The sequence below is a fragment of the Vigna unguiculata genome, chromosome 5 (assembly GCF_004118075.2).
Source record: "Vigna unguiculata cultivar IT97K-499-35 chromosome 5, ASM411807v1, whole genome shotgun sequence".
In the NCBI taxonomy this organism is placed as follows: domain Eukaryota; kingdom Viridiplantae; phylum Streptophyta; class Magnoliopsida; order Fabales; family Fabaceae; genus Vigna; species Vigna unguiculata.
The window spans coordinates 47,830,382-47,849,192 of record NC_040283.1 but is presented as its reverse complement, the minus strand read 5'-3'; the positions used below and the strand labels follow the sequence as shown (position 1 = coordinate 47,849,192).

Genomic DNA, 18,811 nt, shown 5'->3' with positions numbered 1-18,811 from the left:
GTCTTTATATGCAATATTTATACTATATGACTGTTATGGACTGCTGGAATCTAATTCGTCCAAGTTATACCTTTTTCAACACTTTCGAATTTTCAATTCCAACATGGGATTCTACTTTTTCTGTGGAGATGCAAGTTCTAGCCTTTTTATCCTGAAATGAAAGGAAATTTAATGTCTGTCCAATAGCTCAGTAAGTTTATGTGTACAGAAGATGCTTTTTGTTTTGAATTATGCATTGATTTCTGTAACAAGCAATGGTTCAAGGTCTATCAATCAAAATAGTATAGTTTCCCAACTACTGTTGTGATAGATAACTGATTGTTTATGTACCTAGAAATTTCGGTTGTGCCACTAGAAAATATACTCATAGTATGACAGCCTGCATGACATAACATGTTTTACTTGTACCTTGACATCTTTATTAGAAAAATACGATCCTTATCAATTTCTAAATAAGTAGAGAATTTTTCATAGTTTGTATATGGCATTCCATGGTCCAAGGTATTGATACCTTGACATGTTTTAAAGTTACAGAATCTGAATTGTTTATCATGTCAATTTAAAAACAAGATCACTTAAGTAAGTAGGATTACAAGGATTATTACATAATTTTAATGACATCAACACCATGACAATTGACACATATACTTATTAGTTACAAGGGAACACAACAAGATGTTTTCATATGATAATGAGTCCTTATCATGTCCTTGTTTTGTATTTGGATGTCTTTTATGAAGTATATCTATGTCAATATTAAAATACCAATTCTTTGGCCATAAATAAACCAAAATTTAATCTGACTTTGCTTTATTTTATCTGGTTTCAATTTATTTACGCATTTACTAAATGTATGAGAAATTCTTCCAGGTGATTAATGATTGTTTTGGTTTTGCGGGGCCATTGTTTCTTAATAAACTGATCCAGTTTCTTCAACAAGGTGTTACGACGAGCAATAAAGTTTTTACTTGTACCAATTGTTTTATTAATCTCTTATTTGATATGCTTCTTCGTTACTTTATTCCCTTTAGGCACCATACTTTTATTTCGCATTCCTTCATACACAACTTTATATGTCAATTTAAAACATTGCAAATATCTATCTGTCAAATATATTAACATAAACATGGTTATGGTGATGGTGATGCCATTCCTTTTTTTTTTTCTTAAATAATTTCCTTCTATTTGCATATCAAACAATTGGAACAAAAAAACTTTAAAAAAATTTGGTTCCATCTTTGTTATTTCTTCCAGGTTCAGTGAATGTGGATGGGCATTTACTTGCATTATCCTTGGGGCTCACCTCTCTAATTAAGTAAGTTTAACTCTTGTAGTTAATATAGTTCATTATATTATATTTCACTTATATGTTTTTCCTGCATAATAAGTTTAAGGTTCAGGTGATGATTGTCCTAACCTTAAAAGCTCTATTTAAGTCATCTTTCTTCTATTCTTGTGCGTTATTGTTAGAAAGTTATCTTGATTGTGGTCATCCCTAATATGTTTTGGCTTTTATACTTCTAAAATCAACTCAATATAATTTTTAGTATAATTATCATAAAATAAATAATAGAATAAAAATCGAATATACATCTAAACATGATTGCTTTTTTATAGGCCATTGAGTGACTTTTGATGAACTGCATTTTATATATATATATATATATATATATATTCAGAAAGGTTGCTAAGTAAAACAAAAGTTCCCTATGTTGGGTTACAAATTTAGGTTAGAAAATAGTAATGGTTCCGGACTTTTAATAACTATGTATGACAATAATAATAAAAACACTCATACATTTCAATAGATAAATAAATAGAAAAAAAATTCAAAAGTTTGATTATCATCCGTCACGTATATCGAATTTTCACTCTGGTAGTCTTCTTTCTCAGTTTTTTCGGTAAATTTTAATTTTTGTTTCAAAATTAAATTATGAAAAAATAAATAAATTTATTTTTAGGATTAAAAATAAATCCATTTGTTCTACTCAGGTTTTTTATTTTTTTATTACCTTTTAGAAAATAATAGATTTATTCCTTCATCTCTAACTACACTATATTTGGTTAATTTATCAATCATTTGTTCTACTCAAGTTTTCTATTTTTTTATTACCTTTTAGAAAATAATAGATTTATTCCTTCATTTTTAATTACACTATATTTGGTTAATTTATCAAATAATGTTAATTTATTGTTGTATTTATACAATATAATTGGATTTTTAAATATTACATCATAGGAAAAAAGTCTTCATAAATATAATAAATGTAACGATTTCACTACAAAATTTGAGTCATATATCATATAAACGATTTCAGCTTTTATATATATATATATATATATATATATATATATATATATTCTTAATTCTAGTATATTTTAATAGTTGTTTAATCAAAGCAGCCTAGCCCATTCCCACGAAAAGATTGGGCTTTCAAATTTGGGTTGCCCATCCCAAGGCCCAAAATAGAAGACGCTTTTGAGAATTTGATATTAGCATTTAGCCGTTGTGATTTCAAACTTTGAAATCTAAAGAAAAAAACAGTACTCTATTCCTCTCTTCGCTCAATTGCTAAATCTCAGAAAGAAAAGAACGTTACTCTTTTGCGCTCCATTGCTCTCTTGCTTTATTGGTTAAGAAGTTGGATCTTGGAAATGGAGAACCATGAACGGTAATCTCACTTTCTCTCCACTAACCAATTGAATTAACCACTTCTTCTTTAACACAAAGCACCCGTTCTTGCAGATCAATCCATTCAAATCCAAATGCTCGCTGAAAATTCCACCGCTTTGTTCTTTGACTACGTTCCTTCTGAGTCAGGTTCCTTTTCTATTCTCTACTCTCTATTCAATTTCCCTTTTCGATTTGGATCGACCAAAAGAAAATAATGATCTTAATTTCAGCCAAAGATACATTGTTAATTCTGACGTTGGATGGTTCTTTGATTTGTGGAATTTCGACAGATGATGTATCGAAGCAAGTGAACGAGAAACAGACTCCGTGGATGAAAACACTATGTCACAGCGAATCCACCAAGTTTCTCCGGATAAGGGTCACACACTTCCCATATTGAAGAAAATACTTGATCTCGACACTAAAATTCAGGTAAATCTTTAAAATCCACATTGAATTCTGTTTCTTTCTTTTCCTTAAATTTGGATTTACTGTTCGCTCGCATTCTGTTAATCTTTCGCAAACTTTATTTTACCGGGGTTTTATTGTTCATGCATTAGGATATGAAGAAGCATCATATAGCACTGTCTGATGAAGTCCGTGCAGCTTTTCCGGTTGAATCTTTTCCGGGCACTGCTGTTTTGAAGTCCGTGCAGGTGAGTTCTTATTTTATTGTGGGGTTGAGGTCCAGGGTCTCATCTTTCATCCTTGTTCTTTAAATTTCTTTCCACTTTTGTTAATTTCTGGGTCTTATTTTTGTGCAGATTCCTTGTTCTTTAAATTTCTTTCCACTTTTGTTAATTTCTGGGTCTTACTTTTGTGCAGATTCCTTGTTCTTTAAATTTCTTTCCACTTTTATTAATTTCTGGGGCTTCCTTTTGTACGGATGTTTATGATTATATCTTTGAATGCGTTTTTTGTGGTTTTGATACTGTTGCAAATTGTTCAAAGGAGTTTAATTATGACTTGAGAAAAAGCCGGGGATTGTGGGTTGAATTAGATGGGTAGCTTTTAATTTAATTTAATTTTTTTAGCCTAAAGATGTCGTTGTATTTACTTAAATTTAGGGGTTTCGGTTTCTTCTCTTCATGTGAGGTTGGATTCTAGTTATTTGACAATTAGTTGATTTGTTTGGAATTGAGCTCATTCTTTAAAGTTTGGTGGTGCGATCTCTGTTTTGTGCTTTGTATTATGTGTTGTGTGTTATGTTTTTGATATGTTTTGTGTTATGTGTTTTGTGTGTTGTACGCATTGTGTTGTGTTTTGTGTTTTTATGGTTTTGTGTGTTTGTATTTTTTTGGTTGTGTTGTGTGTTTTGTTGCATGTTTTAATTTGTATGTGCTGTGTGTTTTTTGTTGTATGTGATGTGTGTTTTGTGTTTTGTGTGATTTTGTTGTGTTCTGTAATGTGTTTGTTCCTGTGTGTGTTTTGTGCGTTGTGAGTTTTGGGTTTTGTGTGTTTTATAGTGTGTGGGTGTGTGATTTGTGTTGTGTGTGTTTGTATTGTTTTGTATTGTTTGTGTTATGTGTTTTTTGGTTGTGTTAACTGTTTTTGTGCTTGTGTGTTTTTTTATTTTGTTTTTGTGGTTGTGTGGGGTGTTGGGTGTTTTTGATATATATTGTCTTTTGTGTGGGGTGTTGTGTTTTGTGTTGTGTGTGTGTTTTTTATGTTTTTATGTTGTGTTATGTGTTTGCTGTGTTGTGTGTGTGTGTTTTGTGTTGTGTATGCTTTGTGGTGTATGTGTTTTGGGTTGTGTGTTTTTGTGGTGTGTTTGGTGTTTTTGTGTTTTGTGTTGTATATGTTTTGTTGTGATTTGGGGTGTTTGTGTTTGTGTTGTGTTTTGTACGTGTTTGTGTTATTTTGTGTTGTTGTGTTCGGTGTTTTTGTTGTTGGGTTAATTGTTTTTGTGCTTGTGTGTTTTTTTATTTGTGTTTGTGATTGTGTGGGATGTTGGTTATTTTTTATTTATATTGTCTTTTGTGTGGAGTGTTGTTTTTGTATTGTGTGTTATGTGTTTGTGTGCTTTTTTGTGTGAATTGTTATGTTTTTTGTATGTGATTTGTGTTGTGTGTGTGTTTTTTGTGTTGTGTATGTTTTGTGTTGTGTTTTGTGGTGTGTGTTTTGGGTTGTGTTTTAGGGGTGTGTGTTTTTGTGTGATTTGTGTTTTGTTTTTTGGGGTGTTGTGATTTGGGGTGTGTGTGTTTTGTTGTGTTTTATGTTGTGCGTGTTTTGTGTTGTTGTATTCAGTGTTTTTGTGGTTGTGTTAATTGTTTTTGTGCTTGTGTGTTTTTTTATTTGTTTTTGTGCTTGTGTGGGGTGTTGGTTATTTTTTATTTATATTATCTATTGTGTGGGGTGTTGTGTTTTGTGTTTTTGTATTGTGTGTTATGTGTTTGGTGTGTTTTGTGTGTGTGTGTTTTGGGTTGTGTTATGTGGTGTGTGTTTGGTGTTTTTTGTGTTTTGTTGTGATTTGGGGTGTTTGTGTTGTTTTGTGTTGTTGTGTTCGTTGTTTTTGTAGTTGTGTTCAGTGTTTTTGTGGTTGTTCGAGATGTTGGATGCTTTTGATTTATATTGTCTTTTGTGTGAGGTGTTGTGTTTTGTGTTATGCGTGTGTTTTTTGTGTTGTGTGTGATTGTTGTTATGTGTATGTTTTCTGTTTTGTGTTGTATTTTGTGGTGTGTTGGTGTTTCTGTGGTTTGTGTTTTTGTGTGATTTGTGTTTTGTGTTTGGTGTTTTTTGTGTTTTGAGGTATTTTGATTTGGGGTGTGTTTGTTTTGTGTTGTGCGTGTTTGTGTTTTGTTGTTGTGTCCGGTGTTTTTGTGGTTGTGTTAATTGTTTGTGTTTTTGTGTTTTTTATTTGTTTTTGTGGTTGTGTTAGGTGTTGTTGTTTTGTGTTGTGTGTTTTTTGTGTTTGTGTTGTGTGGTATGTGTTTGGTGTGTTGTGTATGTTTTATGTTGTGTTTTATGGTAGGTGTGTGTTTTGTGTTTTGGGGTGTGTGTTTTGTGTTATGTTTTGTTTTGTGTGTGTTTGTGTTGTTGTGTTCGGTGTTTTTTAGTTGTGTTAATTGTTTTTATGACTTGTGTGTTTTTTTATGTTTTTGTGGTTGTGTTGGGTGTTGTGTTTTGTTTTGTGTGTGTTGTGTATGTTTTGTGTTTTGTGTTGTGTTTTGTGGTGTGTGTGTTTTGTCTTGTATGTGTTTTGTTGTGATTTGGGATGTTTGTGTGTTTTCGTGTTGTTGTGTTTAGTGTTTTTGTGGTTGTGTTGATTGTTTTTGTTCATGTGACTTTTTTTATTTGTTTTTGTGGTTTTTGGGGTATTGGATGTTTTTTATTTATATTTTCTTTTGTGTGTGTTTTTTATGTTTTTGTGTTGTGTTGTTTGGTGTGTTGTGTGTGTGTGTGTTTTTGGTGTTGTGTATGTTTTGTGATTTGGGATGTGTGTGTTATTGTGTTTGGTGTTTTTGTGGATTTGTTGACTGATTTTGTGCTTTTATGTTTTCTTATTTGTTTTTGTGGTTGTGGGGGGGGGGGGGGTGTTGGATATTGTATGTGATTTGTGTTGTGTGTGTGTTTGTGTTGTGTTGTCTGTTTGTTTTTTGTGTTGTCTATGTTTTGTGTTATGTTTTGTGGTGTGTATGTGTGTGTTTTGGGTTGTGTTTTAGTGGTGTGTGTTTTGGGGTGTGTGCTTTTTTGTGTTGTGTTTTGTGCGTGGTTGTGTTGTTTTGTTTTGTTGTGTTCGGTGTTTTTGTGGTTATATTAATTGTTTTTGTGCTTATGTGTTTTTTTTTATTTGTTTTTGTGGTTGTGTGAGGTGTTGGTTATTTTTGATTTATATTGTCTTTTGTGTGGGTTGTTGTGTTTTTATATTGTGTGTTATGTGTTTGATGTGTTGTGTGTGTGTTTTTTGTGTGTGTTGTGTTTTGTGTGTTTTGGGTTGTGTGTTTTTTGTGTTGTATGTGTTTTGTTGTGATTTGGGGTGTTTGTGTTGTTGTGTTCAGTGTTTTTGTGGTTGTGTTGACTGTTTTTGTGGTTGTGCGGGGTGTTGGATGTTTATGATTTATATTGTTTTTTGTGTGATATGTTGTGCGTGTGTTTTTTGTGTTGTGTGTGTGTGTGTGTTTGTTGTGTTGTGTATGTTTTGTGTGTGTTTTGTGTTTTGGGGGGTGTGTGTTGTGTTTTGTTTTGCGTGTGTTTGTGTTGTTTTTTGTTGTTGTGTTCGGTGTTTTTGTGGTTGTGTTAATTGTTCTTGTGCTTGTGTGTTTGTTTATTTGTTTTTGTGGTTGTGTGGGGGTGTTGGATATTGTCTTTTGTGTGGGATGTTGTGTTTTTTATATGTGATTTGTGTTGTGTGTGTGTGTTTTTTTTGTATTGTGTATGTTGTGTGTGTGGTTTTCTTTTTTGTGATTTGTTTTATGGTGTGTGCGTGTGTGTGGTTTTCTTTTTTGTGATGTGTTTTATGGTGTGTGCGTGTGTGTGTTTGTGTGTTTTGTATTTGGTGTTTTTGTGTTGTGTTTTGGGGTGTGTGTGTTTTGTTTTGTGTGTGTTTGGTGTTTTTGTGATTGTGTTAATTGTTTTTATGACTTGTGTACTTTTTATTTGTTTTTGTGGTTGTGTGGGGTGTTGATTGTTTTTGATTTATATTATTTTTTGTGTGTTGTTGTGTGTTGTGTTATGTGTGTTGTTTGTGTTGTGTATGTTTTGTGGTGTGTTGTGTGTGTGTGCTTTGTGTGTTTTGGGTTGTGTTTTTGTGGTGTGTGTTTTTGTGCGTTTTGTGGTGTGTTCAGTGTTTTGTGTTTTGTTGTGATTTGGGGTGTTTGTGTTGTTTCGTGTTGTTGTGTTCATTGTTTTTATGCATTTGTGTTTTTTTATTTGTTTTAGTGGTTTTGTGGGGTGTTGAATGTTTTTTATTTATATTGTCTTTTGTGTGGGGTGTTGTGTGTTTTTTATGTTTTTGTGTTGTGTTATGTGTTTGTGTGTGTGTGTGTTGTGTGTATATTTTTGTGCATGTGTTTTTTTATTTGTTTTAGTGCTTTTGTGGAATGTTGAATGTTTTTTTATTTATGTGGGGTGTTGTGTTTTGTGTTGTGTATTTTTTATGTTTTTGTGTTGTGTGTTTTTTATGTTTTTGTGTTGTGTGTTATGTGTTTGGTGTGTAGTGTGTGTGTGTTTTGTGGTGTGTGTTTGTGTTATGTGGTGTGTTTGGTGTTTTTTGTGTTTTTGTGTTGTGATTTGGACGTGTGTTTTTTGTTGTGTTTTGTGTTGTTGTGTTCGGTGTTTTTCTGGGTTTGTTGACTGATTTTGTGCTTTTGTATTTTTTTTTTGAAGTTGTGTGGGGGTGTTAAATATTGTCTTTTGTGTGGGATGTTGTGTTTTTTGTATGTGATTTGTGTTGTGTGTGTGTTTGTGTTGTGTTGTGGTGTGTGTATGTGTTTTGGGTTTGGTGTGTGTTGTGTTTTGGGGTGTTGTGATTTGGGGTGTGTATGTTTAGTTGTGTTTTGTGTTGTGCTTTGTTTTGTGCATGTTTGTGTTGTTGTGTTCGGTGTTTTTGTGGTTGCGTTAATTGTTTTTGTGCTTGTGTGTGTTTTTATTTGTTTTTGTGGTTGTGGGGTATTGGTTGTTTTTTATTTATATTGTCTTTTGTGTGGTGTTGTGTTTTGTGTTGTGTATTTTTTTGTGTTTGTGTTGTGTGTTATGTGTGTGTGTTTTTTTCGTGTTGTGTATGTTTTGTGTTGTGTTTTGCTGTGATTTGAAGTGTGTGTTTTGTTGTATTTTGTGTTGTGCGTGTTTGTATTGTTGTGTTCAGTGTTTTTGTGTGTGTGTTTTTTGTGTTGTGTGTTTTGGGTTGTGTGTTTTTGTGGTGTGTTTGGTGTTTTTTGTGTTTTGTGTTGTATGTGTTTTGTTGTGATTTGAGGGGTGTGTGTTTTGTTGTGTTTTGTGTTGTGCGTGTTTGTATTATTTTGTGTTGTGTTCGATGTTTTTGTGGTTGTGTTAAGTGTTTTTGTGCTCGTGTGTTTTTTAGTTATTTTTGTGGTTGTCCGGTGTTGGGTGTTTTGGATTTATATTATCTTTTGTGTGGGGCATTGTGTTTTGTGTTGTGTGTTTTTTTTATATTTTTGTATTGTGTGTTATGTGTTTGGTATATTTTTGTGGTTGTGTAAGGATGTTGGATGTTTTTTATTTATATTGTCTTTTGTGTGGGGTGTTGTGTTTTTTGTATATGATTTGTGTTGTGTGTGTGTTTTTGTGTTGTGTGTGTATGTGTTTTGTGGTGTGTGTGTATTTTTTGGGTTGTGTGTTTTTGTGGTGTGTGTTTTATATTGAATCGCAGTTTTATACAATAGTTTAATTCAGTTATCAGATTTTGCAATTTTAGCCTTTTCTAAGTTTATTTTACCTTTTAGGTACTTAGATTTTTTGTTGTAACCGGTGTTGGTAGTTTGAACTGTGTTTTAGTCATATTTTGTCGTTAGAAACTTTTTACGATAGTTAGATTGCAATTTCGTAGACCTCGCCAAGCCGAGGTATCTGTTTATGTCCTCCTACGAACAGGTTAGTCTTTATATCTATGCATAATTCGCTCCTTTTTAACATTGTTTGATAAATTGTTTGTCAGTTCTAGTGATTTTTTTCAATGCTTTCTCTCAAATTGTTGTCAATAAATATGCCTTTGTTTTAATATTTTCGTTTTTTTTCTTATAGAGGGTGCAACCCTTTGATAAAAGATATCAGTACCTTCTGTTGCAGCTGAACCGTATAAAATAATTGCATTCAAGGTATTTTCTTACTTTTGTTTGTGTGTTTTAACGTTAAATTAAACTACGTATACTTGTACATATTGTCCGTAGATATTCAAACACAGGCCGATTCAAGAGAATCCAAGTCATTTCACTTTAATTGTTTGCCCTTGTAACTAACAGCAGCAGAACTAGGTTGGTAATTTCCTGTCTTCTTTTTTGCTTTCGTTTATTTTGTTACTTAGTGATATTCTTAGTTATTTGTTGTTTTTAGATATTGACTCTTGTCTTAGCTTTGTTTTATAGTCTTAAACTTGTTTAGATATGTTTCCAAGTGCTGTACAGATTTTGCATGGTTACTTGTCTACTTCTTAGTTCTTGATTGTGAATGACTTTTTGAGTTTCTAATTTGAGTTGATAGTTTCTAGTCAGTTTTACAACTTCTTTCAATAGAATTGAATAGTTTTTACATGAAAAGTCAGTTTTGAACCAGTTTTGACAAGATTTTACCTACTGTGAGATTTGAGCTTTACTTTCTTTCATTGTGTGATGCATTCATGTTATTTACATTTTCAGAACTTGTATTGTTTCTCTTCGAACTCTGACATTTAGATTTGCACTCTAGAGATGATATTAGGCCATGTTTGTTTCTAGTCAGCTAGCCAAATAAAGCTCACCCTGAACTTATCTCCTTTGCACCTGAATTTTGTGCCCGATTTACCTTTTTTTGTTTATTTTAAGCTCAATACAAGCCTTAGACCAGAAACACCATGAAAATGCCCAAATCTTAGAGTTGTGAGATGGTTTAGGAAGTGTTTAAGGAATATGTAAAGTTCAAGTGTAGGGATCTGAAAAATCTGAAGGTGTGGTCTCTTCTGACTTGGAAGAGAAAGGAGAGTGAAAAAAGAAAAAGAAAAAGAAAGAAAAGTAGAAAAAAAATAAAGGAAAAAAAAGAAAAAAAAGTGAAAAAGAATAAGAAATATAGAAGGAAGTGAGTAATAAAATATATGAAAGAAGTTGGAAAAGAAAGGAGAATTGAAAAAAAAAAAAGAGAATGAAAAGTGGAAAATATGTGAAAGAAAGGAAGGAAGGGATGAATAAAGGTGGTGAAAGAGTTGATGATTCCATGCACTTGAATTCCACATTTTCCACCTAGGTCTATCTCACTTCTCTTTGATTTTAGCTTGGATTTTTTTCCTCTTTTTACCTCACCTATACCTAGGCCACATTACAAGCCTTGATTAAAGTCCTATTGATCTTGAGTGCATTTCTAATTTGATTGGTGTGATTAGAAGCTTTCCAAGTTTATGATAATGTGAATTTGCATAATGTGCTGAGAGTTAAACACCTAGACTGAAAAACTTGAGTGAAAGAGATGTAAACACTGCCTTGGTGAGGTCAATTCTGGTTTAGATGCTGATTTGGATCGTTTGCTATTTGGTTTTATTGATTTGAGTTGTTTTTCTCTGGGTGGAATGCTTGAAACTTAGATTAGTTATTCTTTTGTCATTTACAGTTTTGAACTAGGAAGGTAGATTGGTTTTTCTATGCAGAATTGTGAGTAGATATTTTAGTCCAGTTTTAGTTAGTTGGTATATTTTTTTTTGTTTTTTAATGCCTAATTTCTTGCTTTTAGGACAAATTTGGTTTATAGAGTAAACTTTTAATCCAGTTTTGTGTAGAGTTTAACATATTTGATTGCTTATTATTCACTCGTATTTGTATGTAGATAAATATTATTTTCTTCACAGAGCGTGGCAACAGTGTATGAAATTCTTCCAGGTGATTAATGATTGTATTGGTTTTGTTCTCTAACTCTTGATGACTAGTTGTACTTAAGATGATATGTTTGGTTTGTAATCTTTGACCTGATGTTTCATTGCCTTTTAAGCTACTTTGAAGCACTCTGGGACCCCTCCAACTAATCCTTCTGTTGATTATCCGTCTGGTGATTCAGATCATGTTTCTAAGAGAACAAGACCAATGGGAATATCATATGAGGTAAGCTGGTTTGATTTATTGAAACATCGTATATAATCTTAGAACTCATTATTAGTTACATGTATTAACTATTCATGCGGGAAATTGACTAAATTTTGTTTTCTTGATGCAATCTGTTTGTTGCCACGAATGTGGGGGACATTGCTTTGTGGGAACTGGGCTCCAATGAGCGGTTGTTGATAAGGAACTTGAAAGTGTGGGATCTTATTGCTTGTTCAATGCTCTTTCAGGTTGTCCTATCTCACCTTATTTATTGATTACTGAACCCTCAGAATTGTTGAGTTTGCAATTATTGAAAGAAAAACTAATCATAATTAATCCTCTATTGTTGTGCTTGGGTGTTGTGGTGTGTTTTTGTTTTGTATGTTATGTGTTGTGTGTTGTGTTTTTCTTGTGTCTTATGTGTTGTGCGCTTTATACTTTTCTTGTGAGTTGTGTGCTCTGTACTTTTCTTGTGTGTTGTTTTGTTGTGTTGTATCTTGTGTTTTGTGATTTGGATTTTTTGCTTTGTGCTTTTGTTGTGGTTTGTTTTGTTGTGTGTTGTGTGTTGTGATATATTTTTATTTTATATATTGTGTTGTGTAAGTTGTGTTTTGTGTGAGCTATGCGGGTTGTGCGTGCTGTGCGGGCTGTGCGTGCTCTGGAGGGAGCAGAGGAGATAGTTGATGTTGAGTTGAGGAAAGAGGGAAAAGTTGAAATTGGAGTGTATAAGTAAACATATACATCTCTGATGCGTCGTCATGTTTCATCCACTTTTATAGACTAGAAAGTACTTGGATGCGTGGTGTGTTTTCTTTTGGGCTACAACACCAACACTCTTCTCCCTTTCCACATTTGGACTCTATGCACTGATGGGACATCAACTTGATGCTGCAATGGTATTTTCAAATTTATTTCACCTAATCTTACTGATTAGTTTTTCTTCTTTATTTTGCACTTAATTATTTTCTGTCAATGTTAAGAAATCTAATGCAGTAAAAAACCTCTATTGTAGGTTTTCAGTTGTCTTGCATTGTTCAACACCCTTATTTCACCACTAAATTCATTCCCTTGGGTAATTAATGGATTGATTGATGTGAGTCTCCTATATTCCATAGTTTTTATGAACATATTTGATTTGTACATGCATTGGGATGAATAGTTTCTATTAATGTCACTGCAGGCCATCATATCTTCTGGACGGTTGAGTAGGTTTCTCGCTTGTCCTGAACATAAATTTAAAAGGTGTATTTTTCAGGGGATATGTATTATATATTTTGTATTTGTATAAAAGGTGTACTTATATAAGGATTAACTTATTGATGCATCTAAATTTATGTGCAGGCAACAGCCTGATTCTGATCAAGGTTTGGGTGTATTTATCAAAGATGCATGTTGTACTTTGTCAAGTAGTGAGGAACAGGCATTAAATATGGTGTTGAATCATGTGACTCTAAGTGTGTCCCAGGGTTCCTTTGTTGCAGTTATTGGAGAGGTCAGATCCTTGTTTGAATTTAATCAAGATGTCTTTAGCAAATAATGTAAAATAATCTTATATGGTAGAGTAATTTCATTGGATATGCTCACCTATCAAACTTGTGAAAAATGGATACTAGAGATCATTAGTTCCATTCACTCAGTCCTCTATATCTGTTAACATCACCAGCATTACTATATTCACAATTCAAATCGATAAATGAACCTACTAATATCTGAAACACAACTTAATTATATCTATAATTACCTCTCCTACTGTGTGTATTCAGGTTGGTTCAGGTAAATCATCCCTGTTATATTCAATCCTTGGAGAAATGCAGCTTGTTCGTGGCTCTGTTTATTCCAATGAATCCACTGCTTATGTACCACAGGTTTGTAGATGATAATTGATATGCTTAGCCTTGAATGAAATTTCTTGTGTCTTTGTTTCCTCAAATTCTCACACAACAGGTCCCTTGGATTTTATCTGGAAGGGTGCACGACAACATATTATTCGGGAAAATTTATGATCCTGAAAGGTATAATGCCTTCAACCTTAGGAGTTTTTTATGCCTCAATTTTAATCTCCTTGAATGAAATTTCTTGTGTCTTTGTTTCCTCAAATTCTCACACAACAGGTCCCGTGGATTTTATCTGGAACGGTGCGTGACAACATATTATTTGGGAAAAGTTATGATCCTGAAAGGTGATGGTGATGCCATTCCTTTTTTTTTCTTAAATAATTTCCTTCTATTTGCATATCAAACAATTGGAACAAGAAAACTTAAGAAAAATTTGGTTCCATTTTTGTTATTTCTTCTAGGTTCAGTGAATGTGGATGGGTATTTACTTGCGTTATCCTTGGGGCTCACCTCTATAATTAAGTAAGTTTAACTCTTGTGGTGTGTGTGTGTTTTGGGTTGTGTGTTTTTGTGGTGTGTGTTTTATACTGTATTGCAGTTTTATACAATAGTTTAGTTCAGTTATCAGAATTTGCAATTTTATCCTTTTCTAAGTTTATTTTACGTTTTAGGTAGTTAGATTTTTTGTTGTAACCGGTGTTGGTAGTTTGAACTGTCTTTTAGTCATATTTTGTCATTAGAAACTTTTTACGATAGTTAGATTGCAGTTTCGTAGACCTTTCCAAGCCGAGGTATCTGTTTATGTCCTCCTACGAACAGGTTATTCTTTATATCTATGCATAATTCGCTCCTTTTTAACATTGTCTGATAAATTGTGTGTGTTTTTAGTTCCTTGATGATGCAGATTGAATATCCAGAGACTGTAGACCTTGCCAAGTTGAGGCACCGATTTATGTCCTCCTATGAACAGGTCAATTGTAGTGATTTTTTTCAATGCTTTCTCTCAAATTGTTGTCAATAATTATGCCTTTGTTTTAATATTTCCATTTTTTTTCTAATAGAAGGTGCAACCCTTTGATAAAAGATATCAGTACCTTCTGTTGTAGCTGAACCGTATGAAATAATTGCATTCAAGGTATTTTCTTACTTTTGTTTGTGTGTTTTAGTTTTAACGTTAAATTAAACTACGTAAACCTGTACATATTGCCCATAGATATCCAAATACAGGCCGATTCAAGAGAATCCAAGTCATTTCACTTTAAGTGTATGAAATTCTTCCAGGTGATTAATGATTGTATTGGTTTTGTTCTCTAACTCTTGATGACTAGTTGTACTTAAGATGATATGTTTGGTTTGTAATCTTTGACCTGATGTTTCTGCTTTGAAGCACTCTAGGACCCCTCCAACTAATCCTTCTGTTGATTATCCGTTTGGTGATTCAGATCATGTTTCTAAGAGAACAAGACCAATGGGAATATCATATGAGGTAAGCTGGTTTGATTTATTGAAACATCGTATATAATCTTAGAACTCATTATTAGTTACATGTATTAACTATTCATGCTGGAAATTGACTAAATTTTGTTTTCTTGATGCAAGTTGTTTGTTGGCACGAATGTGGGGGACATTGCTTTGTGGGAACTAGGCTCCAATGAGCGGTTGTTGATAAGGAACTTGAAAGTGTGGGATCTTATTGCTTGTTCAATGCCCTTTTAGGTTGTCCTATCTCACCTTATTTATTGAGTACTGAACCCTCAGAATTGTTGAGTTTGCAATTATTGAAAGAAAAACTAATCATAATTAATCCTCTATTGTTGTGCTTGGGGTGTTGTGGTGTATTTTTGTTTTGTATGTTATGTGTTGTGTGTTGTGTTCTTCTTGTGTCTTGTGTGTTGTGCGCTTTATACTTTTCTTGTGAGTTGTGTGCTCTGTACTTTTCTTGTGTGTTGTATCTTTTGTGTTTTGTGATTTGGATTTTTTGCTTTGTGCTTTTGTTGTGGTTTGTTTTGTTGTGTGTTGTGTGTTGTGATATATTTTTATTTTATATATTGTGTTGTGTAAGTTGTGTTTTGTGTTTTGTGTGAGCTATGCGGGTTGTGCAGGCTGTGCGTGCTCTGGAGGGAGCAGAGGAGATAGTTGATGTTGAGTTGAGGAAAGAGGGAAAAGTTGAAATTGGAGTGTATAAGTAAACATATACATCTCTGATGCGTCGTCATGTTTCATCCACTTTTATAGACTAGAAAGTACTTGGATGCGTGGTGTGTTTTCTTTTGGGCTACAACACCAACACTCTTCTCCCTTTTCACATTTGGACTCTACACACTGATGGGACATCAACTTGATGCTGCAATGGTATTTTCAAATTTATTTCACCTAACCTTACTGATTAGTTTTTCTTCTTTATTTTGCAGTTAATTATTTTCTGTCAATGTTAAGAAATCTAATACAGTAAAAAACGTCTTTGCAGGTTTTCACTTGTCTTGCATTGTTCAACCCCTTATTTCACCACTAAATTCATTCCCTTGGGTAATTAATGGATTGATTGATGTGAGTCTCCTATATTCCATAGTTTTTATGAACATATTTGATTTGTACATGCATTGGGATGAATAGTTTCTATTAATGTCACTGCAGGCCATCATATCTTCTGGACGGTTGAGTAGGTTTCTCGCTTGTCCTGAACATAAATTTAAAGATGGAGACACAAATTCCTGTCCATCATCATTCCTAAGTGAACAGTCTGATTGTGTTCAAGGTTTGGGTGTATTTATCCAAGATGCATGTTGTACTTGGTCAAGTAGTGAGGAACAGGCATTAAATATGGTGTTGAATCATGTGACTCTAAGTGTATCCCAGGGTTCCTTTGTTGCAGTTATTGGAGAGGTCAGATTCTTGTTTGAATTTAATCAAGATGTCTTTAGCAAATAATGTAAAATAATCTTATATGGTAGAGTAATTTCATTGGATATGCTCACCTATCAAACTTGTGAAAAATGGATACTAGAGATCATTAGTTCCATTCACTCAGTCCTCTATATCTGTTAACATCACCAGCATTACTATATTCACAATTCAAATTGATAAATGAACCTACTAATATCTGAAACACAGCTTAATTATATCTATAATTACCTCTCCTACTGTGTGTATTCAGGTTGGTTCAGGTAAATCATCCCTGTTATATTCAATCCTTGGAGAAATGCAGCTTGTTCGTGGCTCTGTTTATTCCAATGAATCCACTGCTTATGTACCACAGGTTTGTATATGATAATTGATATGCTTAGCCTTGAATGAAATTTCCTGTGTCTATAATTACCTCTCATACTGTGTCAACTACTATATACAGTGGAGAAGAAGCTCGAGGAAATGGAAATGGAGATAGAATACATGCGTGCAACGGTGGAAGAAGGTGGTGTTAAGTGGATCAGTTGTTTTTTCATGACCCAGATTGGTTCATGATTGAGATATGCAACTGTGATGTTCTTCCCGTGATTCCCTTAGCAAGTGACATGGTTAGGTCATGCTCTCGAATGAACCTTCAGATGCTTCAGCAGAGACAGATACACCAAATCGTGAAACAGGACTCAACTTTTCCTTCGGGTCACACCAAAATTCAAAATACTATTGTTTAAGTCACACATGCATGTATAAATATCAACTCCTTCTTTTTCTTCTTTCTTCTTCATGCTGTTACACTGTGCTTTTTTCTTGTTCTGTCAATTTTGTTTTCTCTATATTGCTTGATTTGAAGTGTAAACTACAGTTTTTTTTTACTATGTATACTTATTATTGTATCATTGGTCTTTTCAAATGTGAAAAATGCTTAGTTTCTATAAGCGTTCTGTTCTTGGATATGTATCTCTTTGTTAATGTAAGTGGCAAATTATTAAGGGTGATTAAAGGGAAGGATTCCACCAAAATAAAATTTGAATTTCTGTACTCATTTTATTTTAGTTTTTTTAATTGAAAGTAAATAAATTTGCTTAATTTAAAAATAATATTAACAGTTTTTTCAAAGCCTATAAGTATAACAGCAAACGAGAGAACCATGTGTGTATGTGGTTAACCAATTAAGCACGTAAAGAAATCAGGTCATAAAAATTTTCAAAAGATTTTTAGGTTTGACCCGATTCAAAAGATATCAGCCGAAGTAGGCATGATTTATATATTACTTTTGGTTAAAATATTTTTTTATCCTAATTTTCGTCAAATTGTTAAATTATTCATAATTTTTGTCAATTTTGTTCAATTAAGTCTTTTTTTTTGACACCGTTTCAATAATTAACGGTCATGAATAATAATTTTTCACACGGCCATTAATAATTTAAACGATATTAGAAAAATATGACATAATTGAACAAAATTGACAAAAATTAAAATATATTTAAGCATAAAAAACAGGATTAATTTGACAAAACTTGACAAAAATTGGGACAAAAAAAATTAATCTTACTTTTTTTACACCCTCATTAGCTTTATTTATGAATTAAATGTTGAATTATTTTATAATGGTCATTTTAAAGTTATATTAAAATTAGGTCAATTTTTTATATTAAATTAGCTATTTCAATTCCATAAAAAAATTAATTTCGTTTCAAAATTTATGTAACTTTGAAACTTAATTAACTTTTTTTACAAATGAAAAAAAGTTTCTCCTAACTATCTTAATATTTAATGTACATTCTACAAATTACTCTGATAATTAATTTCAAAATATCCTTATATATACGTATTTCATTTTTTTTAATTGTATATTTTCCTCACTATATCATATTTTATGTAGTAAATACATCTATATCAAATTAATTATTCAATAATTTAAGAAAAAATATCATTAATTCAAATAATTATATATGATAAACAAATTATTTATTACAAATCTTAAATAAAAAATCACTTTTTAAACATTTCAAATCAATAACTAATGAAGGAAAAACTAGTGAACCGACAAACTCACCAATTTAGATAGCGGTATATATATAAAAGAATTAGAAAAATAGAGTATTAATAATTTTTCATATAAATATAGATATATTTTTATTTTATTTTTTATTTCATTTCACGTAATTTATATTATATTATACCTTGTCCACAAAATTATGTCTCAACGTGTATTATTGCTGAAACAAACGTTTTCATCGTGAAGTGTGATAGATGTCAATTCATTTCATTTATTTTTATGGAGATAAGTTCTATATGTGTGTTCGTGTTGTGCGTGAGAAAAGAAATAGCATTTTCTAACACTCAGTCTCTTTAATTGGTTCATTTTTTAAATAAAATAATTTTTTTAATTATATTGGAGTGGGAAATAAATTATAAATTTTAAAACAATCCAAATATTATTAATAAGTTTGAAAAAAATAATATAAAAACATAAAAAAGATATAAAAAATAGGAATTGATTGAGAAACCAAAATGAGAGAATATAAAAAATCGAAATTGAGAGTTACTGATTAAAGACATGTCGATGTCGAGTCAGCACCAGCCACAAAAGCTGAATTGATTATGCCAATTTTGTTTCGTCACCCTTTTTATGTCAAAAATTATAAAATGCTTCAATTATTTATTCCATTAATGCTGAATTT

General features: G+C 32.2%; 1 protein-coding gene across 37 annotated transcripts; it reads left to right on the top strand.

The window, feature by feature from the left end:
* Positions 1–1,252: 1,252 nt before the first annotated feature.
* On the top strand, positions 1,253–16,466 carry LOC114183665 (ABC transporter C family member 13-like). 37 transcript variants are annotated; one of them, XR_003604412.1, is made up of 21 exons: positions 1,253–1,315; positions 2,404–2,672; positions 2,747–2,821; positions 2,965–3,106; positions 3,235–3,330; positions 12,171–12,287; positions 12,404–12,484; positions 12,572–12,633; positions 12,733–12,883; positions 13,155–13,256; positions 13,336–13,403; positions 13,503–13,570; positions 13,688–13,748; positions 14,115–14,196; positions 14,288–14,361; positions 14,440–14,507; positions 14,669–14,712; positions 14,826–14,942; positions 15,329–15,578; positions 15,694–15,773; positions 15,861–16,115. XR_003604412.1 is itself a non-coding variant. In XM_028070757.1 (16 exons), exons 4-15 carry the CDS (start codon positions 3,017–3,019, stop codon positions 14,330–14,332), a joined length of 1,023 nt encoding a protein of 340 aa, XP_027926558.1. In that variant the 5' UTR covers positions 1,253–1,315; positions 2,404–2,672; positions 2,747–2,821; positions 2,965–3,016; the 3' UTR covers positions 14,333–14,361; positions 16,381–16,466. The 37 variants fall into 37 exon arrangements, 3 of the variants coding, with proteins under 3 accessions (XP_027926558.1, XP_027926556.1, XP_027926557.1); XR_003604408.1 differs by having other exon boundaries at positions 14,622–14,712; XR_003604415.1 differs by having other exon boundaries at positions 14,614–14,712; positions 15,462–15,578.
* The last annotated feature ends 2,345 nt before the right edge of the window (positions 16,467–18,811 follow it).